General features: G+C 61.3%; 1 protein-coding gene across 1 annotated transcript; it reads left to right on the top strand.

The window, feature by feature from the left end:
* The first annotated feature begins 2,672 nt into the window (after positions 1-2,672).
* GPR162 (G protein-coupled receptor 162) lies at positions 2,673-6,597 on the top strand. The gene is made up of 4 exons (XM_069581380.1): positions 2,673-3,539; positions 4,494-4,683; positions 5,267-5,424; positions 5,846-6,597. Exons 1-4 carry the CDS (start codon positions 2,673-2,675, stop codon positions 6,395-6,397), a joined length of 1,767 nt encoding a protein of 588 aa, XP_069437481.1. The 3' UTR covers positions 6,398-6,597.
* The last annotated feature ends 99 nt before the right edge of the window (positions 6,598-6,696 follow it).

Raw genomic sequence — 6,696 nt, 5'->3', positions numbered from 1 at the left:
TTCTACTGAAGGGGAGAGACTGCAGGGACCATGTGTGCGTGTGCCACGTGAGAAACTGTGATGTGTGCGTGAGAACTGTGTGTGTCCCCCACACAAGTGTGAGTTTGTGTTCCAGGAGGGGGCAGCAGTGGATTGGGGAGAGGTGCATCCTTCTAGCCCCCTGTCTCACCCACCCCATGTATCCCACAAGCAGCCCCAGCTGTAGCCACAGCCCCTCACTCCTGCAGCCTCCAGCACACGCCCGCGTGAGCCTTCATCCTGGGAGCAGGGGACACACGCTTCTTCCTCCCCTAGCCATACCAGCGGCCTCTTGGAGCCTGAGTTCTCGGGAAACCGGGTGGGGTGGGGGCAGGACTCGAGCCAGGTCACCAATGAAGCCGGTTCCCTCCCGGCACCTGCCTAGCCCCTCCCCCGCCAGGTCCCCACCGTCCTGTCCCCCGGCCCGCGCTCGCCCCGGTCCCCCCGGGCTGGCCTCCATCCCGACTCGGGGCTGCGGGCAGTGGCGGGACCCCGAGACAGAGGGGCCGGCGGGCATCTAGGGGGCCGAGCCGAGAGGCTGGGACGGGCGGGAGGAGGGAGGCCCCGGGGGGAGGAGGGAGGAGGGCTGAGGGCGGCGAGCTGGAGCCGGCAGGCGGCGGGAGCCCGGGCGAGCCGCGTCGCTCGGGTGTGCGATCTCCATGGCAGTGCTGGGCGCAGCCCGAGGTAAGGCGACCCCGGCCCGCTACCCCGTGGGCCTCTCCCCGCTCTCCCCGCAGCCTCCCCGCCCCCCGCCGCCCACCGGCTCCTTTCCCCTCCGGCCGGCCCCTCCTCCCCGGCCACCTGCTGTCTCTGCCCTGGAGACCGCGGTGGGTGGCAGGCAGGAGGGAGGAGCCGTCTGACCTTACCCCTTCACCCCGAAGGGCGAGGGACCCCTGTCCGCCCCGGAGTCCCTCCGCACGCCCTCCCACCTTCCTCTGATCTCTCTCCGTCCTTCACCTCCTCTCTCTGTCCTTCACATCCTTCCTGCCTGGCTCCCTCTCTGAGTGCCCGCTGTTTCTTCCCGAGCCCACCCTCTGGTCCTGGGTGGGGGTGGGTGGGAAGGGGTCCAAAGCTGTAGCGGAGGGCTGGGGGGGCTCTCCTGACCAATTCCCTCTATCTTCCTCTGGCTGGCCATTGCCATGGCAACTAGGGTGTACTGGGCTCCCAGGGAAGACAAAGGTGGGGGATGGACGAAGGACCTCTGGGGGAGGGGGCAAGAGTCTAAGGGTCTACAGGAAAGAGACCTTCCACTGCTGCACCCCATTTTTATTCCTTTACCTCAAAGCTGCTATGCCCATCTTTCCTGCCTCCACTTTTTCCAGGGTTCCCTCTTAGTCTCCTAGCCGGGGCTCAGTAAGCTCAGAGTCAACATATCCAGAACACCTTCCTTCCCATTAGAGTGAGACCGCTCGGGGAAGGGGAGATGAGTGGGGGTCCACGGGTTGCGGGGAGTGCGAACCTTATTGAACACCAGGCTTTTCTTCTCAGCCTCCCTCCCCCCTGCTCCCTCCCTCCACCCACTCCCACCTCTCCAGGGGTCTCTCGTTTTCTTCTATTTTCAGATACTATCACTTTGCCCCCTCTTTTTCTCTCTTCTGCTTAAACTCTCCTCCTTCCCCATGGTTCCCCCCTTTCCATTTCTGGATGCTTCTGATGTCAGCGGTTTCCCTGTCTTTGGGTTCCCTAACCACCCCCCCCCCTCAGTCCCTGCCTCCTTTCTCCCGTCTTCCCAGATTCCTGGTGAGTGGGAGGGTGATTGTGCAGGCTTGGGGAGATGGGGCTGAGCATCAGGACCCCTGGATCCAGGAGTCTGGAAAGCGGGGGAGGGGCCATACACCCTATCCCAGTTTCCCGTGAGCCCTCGGGAAGAAACAAGTCGTGCCTCGGCCGACGTGGCTCTGGGGAGAGACTCGGGGATGTGAAGATAGCGGTTGAGTAGTATTGAGCAGAGGACAGAAAGAGGGACCTGGGAGGGAGGAAAAATGGCTGACGATGGATGGGAGATGGGAAGTCAGAATACCTTCTTTCCTGGAGGTCTGGAAGGCAGGGCTCTTATCCGTGTGGAGTGTTGGAGCTCTTATCTGAGTGGGGGTTTAGGGCAGGAGAGTGTTCTGAACGACCTGTGACCCAGAGTAACCAGTTGTTTCTATAATTTCAAGAGAAGGGGGGATTCAGAGCCACTTAGAGACCAGCCCAGGCTCTGCCCCTTCCACACCTCATCTCTCCCTTGCAGTGAGTCCAGGAGGCTGAGCACCACCCCCAGGATCCTTGGGGGCGTCCAGAAGACCCGGAGCGGTCAAGAACCAGAGAAAGAAGGGAGTTGGAAGTCCTGGCATGAGGACCGAGGCTCCCCAGCCAGTTTCCTAGTGGGGGAGCTATCAGCTTGTGTTACAAGGATACTTCTGGAAGGGCCCCACCCAACATGAAGGCTGAGGACCACCTCTACTGACCCTCAGTCTCCTTCCCCGCCGTCCCCGCGGGACCTCAGCTGGGTCAGTCACGCAATGCTGAGCAAGAGGGGTGGCCTAGGGGCAGCCCACCTCACTCCGGGGCAAGGACTGTGGGCGTCATGGGGGTGCGTGTGAGCGGGGCTCCTGGGTGAGACCCAGCCCCCACCCCCAGGAGTTCAAGGGGGGTGGGGGGACCGAGGAAGGATGGCTCGGGGCGGGGCGGGGGCAGAGGAGGCCTCCCTCCGCTCGAACGCGCTGTCCTGGCTGGCCTGCGGGCTGCTGGCGCTGCTGGCCAATGCCTGGATCATCCTTAGCATCTCAGCCAAGCAGCAGAAGCACAAGCCACTGGAGCTGCTGCTCTGCTTCCTGGCAGGCACGCACATCCTCATGGCGGCCGTGCCCCTCACCACCTTCGCTGTGGTGCAGCTGCGGCGCCAGGCCTCCTCCGACTATGACTGGAATGAGAGCATCTGCAAGGTCTTTGTGTCCACCTACTACACGCTGGCCCTGGCCACCTGCTTTACTGTGGCCTCCCTCTCCTACCACCGCATGTGGATGGTGCGTTGGCCAGTCAACTACCGCCTCAGCAACGCCAAGAAGCAGGCACTGCACGCCGTCATGGGCATCTGGATGGTCAGCTTCATCCTCTCCACCCTGCCCTCCATCGGCTGGCACAACAATGGCGAGCGCTACTACGCCCGCGGCTGCCAGTTCATTGTCTCCAAGATCGGCCTGGGCTTTGGTGTCTGCTTCAGCCTCCTGCTGCTTGGGGGCATTGTCATGGGGCTGGTCTGTGTGGCCATCACCTTCTACCAGACGCTGTGGGCCCGGCCCCAGAGGGCTAGGCAGGCCCGGAGAGCGGGGGGTGGGGGTGGGGCCAGGGGGGGTGGGCCAGGGGGCTTGGGTACCCGTCCGGCCTTCGAGGTGCCAGCCATCGTGGTGGAGGATGCCCGGGGGAAGCGGCGGTCCTCGCTGGACGGCTCTGAGTCGGCCAAGACATCTCTGCAGGTTACCAACTTGGTCAGCGCCATCGTCTTTCTCTATGACTCCCTCACAGGGGTGCCCATCTTGGTGAGACTGGGGCTCCCCCAAACCCACTCTCTCCGATATCCAGACCCCAGCATGATCATCTGACCCCTGACTCCATCAGCCACACAAGCAGCTCCATCATCCATCTTCTCATCTACTCAGCCCCGCTGTGAGCCCTGTCTCCTTGTCCATCTCATCTCCTAGTTCCCACTATCCCCAGCTCAGTAGCGTGTTCTCCAGTGACCAGTACTCAACTCCATCACCTGTGCTCTGTCCATCACCCTGTCCTCTGGCTTCATCGTCTGTCCTGCAGTGCCACTATTCGGCCCTCCACAACTATCAACCCAGCTGTTAGGCTCCTTGCTCCACCCCCGAATTCCCTCTGGATGCAATAGGGTCCTGAGCACTCCTGGTGGCAACCCCATAGAGCTCACCCCACCCAACTCTCAGCTTTCTGCACCCCTGGGTGTGTGTGCTCAGTTGCTCAGTTGTGTCTGACTCTTTGTGACCCCATGGACTGCAGCCCGCCAGGCTTCTCTGTCCATGGGATTCTCCAGGCAAAAATACTGGAGTGGGTTGCCATGCCCTCCTCCAGGGGATCTTCCCCACCCAGGGGTCGAACTCATGTCTTTTACATCTCCTGCATTGGCAGGCGGGTTCTTTACCACTAGTACCACCTGGGAAGCCCTGTGCATCCCCCATCTAGTCCTTATTCCTGAATTTCAACTTGTCTTCAAGTTTCCTATACACGTCTGCTCCTCCTGTCTAGACCCCTGGGCTTTCTCTCTAGAATACTCTCCGGATCTTCCTCCCACTCGGTTCATCCATCTTCACTCCAACTTTGCTATGTGCTCATCCTATGTGATCTGGGCCATCCCTTCCTGACTTCCTACCTCTCCCCTCCCCCAGCTGCACTAGGATGTGGGGTCTGGGGTCGAGGAGGAGCCACCTCGGCTCTGGGCCCTGACCTGGCGCCCTTCCCCCTCCTCCTGCCAGGTGGTGAGCTTCTTCTCCCTGAAGTCGGACTCGGCTCCCCCCTGGATGGTGCTCGCTGTGCTGTGGTGCTCCATGGCACAGACGCTGCTGCTGCCGTCCTTCATCTGGTCCTGTGAGCGCTACCGCGCCGACGTGCGCACGGTGTGGGAGCAGTGCGTGGCTATCATGTCCGAGGAGGACGGCGAGGACGGTCAGAGGAGGGGCTGGGCTTTCGCTTTGCCTAGGCATCGGCTCCCTTTCCTGCCCTTTTCTACCAGCTCATCTCGGGGGTGGGGACAGGCTGCTCTGGAGTGCCCCCTGCTGGACAGAACCTGCGGTTTCCCCTGGATGGACTGATTCCCTCTCCCCAAGCATCTCCCCATGTCCACCCACGGATTCCTCCACTCTACTCCCCCTGGAAGCCCACACTACCCAGCCCTGCCTCCGCCAGGCAAAGAGACTGAGAAACAGTCCAGAGTCCTAACACAGCCATAAAGGAAGGCTGTGGAACCAAGAAGAAGCTAAGCCTCCCTCCCAAGACTTCCCAACTACAGGGAGAGCGCCTGGGGGTGGGTGGGTAACTATTTCAAGTAAGTGTGTCTGTGTGTATGAATCACTAGAGATTCAGCACTGAACGCAACAGACACTAGCCACTCTTGCTGCTTCTTGGAGCTCACAGACTAATGGAAACAGGAGGATTCTCTGGGGAGCTTCTCAGGGAGTGGGAGGTCTTAAAGGGGGTGGGGAGGTGGGCATTCCCTGCCTCGAACCACTCTGCCCCTTTTCTCTTCTAGATGGGGGCTGTGATGACTACGCGGATGGCCGAGTGTGCAAAGTTCGCTTTGATGCCAACGGGGCCACAGGGCCAGGGGGCAGGGACCCCACCCAAGTAAAGTTGCTACCTGGACGGCACATGCTCTTTCCACCTCTCGAGAGGGTCCACTACTTACAGGTATGGGACCCAGCAGTACACGTCCCATTCTGGGCATCCCCTCACTACTTTTTTCCAGTCTGTTATCCCTCATACCCCTCCCTCATCCCCTAGCCCTGGCCTGCAGGGCATGCACGAGGAGGTGGAAGGAAGGCCTGGTTAGGGCGATTCCCCATCAGTCAGACCACTCTGAACCAGGCTGCCCCTCAGAGGATGTTTTGCAAAGGTTTAGGGAGTAGACATTGCAGGGTCCCCACTTTGGAGGAGGTGGAAGGAAGGCCTGGTTAGGGCGATTCCCCATCAGTCAGACCACTCTGAACCAGGCTGCCCCTCAGAGGATGTTTTGCAAAGGTTTAGGGAGTACAGCCACCTTGCAGGGTCCCCACTTTGGTCTCCCTTTTGTCCCTGCAGCGCCTCAGGGTCTATTTGCTCCCCTCCCCAGGTCCCTCTGTCTCGCCGTCTGTCCCATGATGAGACCAACATCTTCTCTACTCCTCGGGCACCAGGCTCCTTCCTGCACAAGTGGTCCTCCTCTGATGACATCCGGGTCCTCCCAGCCCAGAGCCGGGCCCTTGGGGGCCCCCCTGAACACTTGAGACCAAGGCAGAGGCTGGAGGACGAGGAGGATGAGGAGGAGGCTGGAGGCGGGGGGCTGGCCACCCTCCGCCAGTTCCTGGAGGGTGGGGTTCTGGGCTCAGGTGGGGGACCGCCACGGGGTCCAGGCTTCTTCCGAGAGGAGATCACCACCTTCATTGACGAGACACCTCTGCCTTCTCCAGCCGCCTCGCCGGGGCCCTCTCCTCGCCGGCCCAGGCCTCTGGGGGTCTCACCCCGCCGACTCTCCCTGGGGTCCCCTGATACCCGAGCCATTGGACTTCCTTTGGGGCTCAGTGCAGGGCGACGCTGCTCCCTGACGGGAGGCGAAGGGAGCACAAAAGCTTGGGGAGGATCCTGGGGCCCAGGGAACCCCATCTTCCCCCAGCTGACTCTGTGAGCCCAAGTGGGCCTGCTGGACTCAGAGAAGGGGGCCTGGGTGGGGAACACCTCGTTCCATTCCTGAGCCTCCAGACTCTGGGGAGATGGGCAGGAACCGGGGCCCCGGAACCCTGGCTGGCTCCCATCCCAGTCACCAGACACCTGCCTCACCTGCTATCCTCCCTAACAAGTATTAAAGTCGAAGTGTTACCATGGAAACCTGTGTGTCCAGTGTGCGGTGGTGGCAGAGGGGATGGTCAGAGGCAATGGTGGGTGGAGTGGCTCATAAAGGACAAAATAGAGCCGGGGCAGTGGATG

Source organism: Ovis canadensis, chromosome 3 (genome assembly GCF_042477335.2).
Source record: "Ovis canadensis isolate MfBH-ARS-UI-01 breed Bighorn chromosome 3, ARS-UI_OviCan_v2, whole genome shotgun sequence".
Classification (NCBI taxonomy): Eukaryota; Metazoa; Chordata; class Mammalia; order Artiodactyla; family Bovidae; genus Ovis; species Ovis canadensis.
The sequence above is the reverse complement of the archived record's forward strand: the minus strand, read 5'-3'. Positions and strand labels throughout refer to the sequence as shown.

Coding starts and splice junctions, on each gene's coding strand:
- GPR162 (XM_069581380.1), top strand. CDS start 2,673: ATGGCTCGGGGCGGGGCGGGGGCAGAGGAGGCCTCCCTCCGCTCGAAC. Junction 3,540..4,493: donor TCACAGGGGTGCCCATCTTG/GTGAGACTGGGG, acceptor TCCTCCTGCCAG/GTGGTGAGCTTCTTCTCCCT. Junction 4,684..5,266: donor CGAGGAGGACGGCGAGGACG/GTCAGAGGAGGG, acceptor TTTCTCTTCTAG/ATGGGGGCTGTGATGACTAC.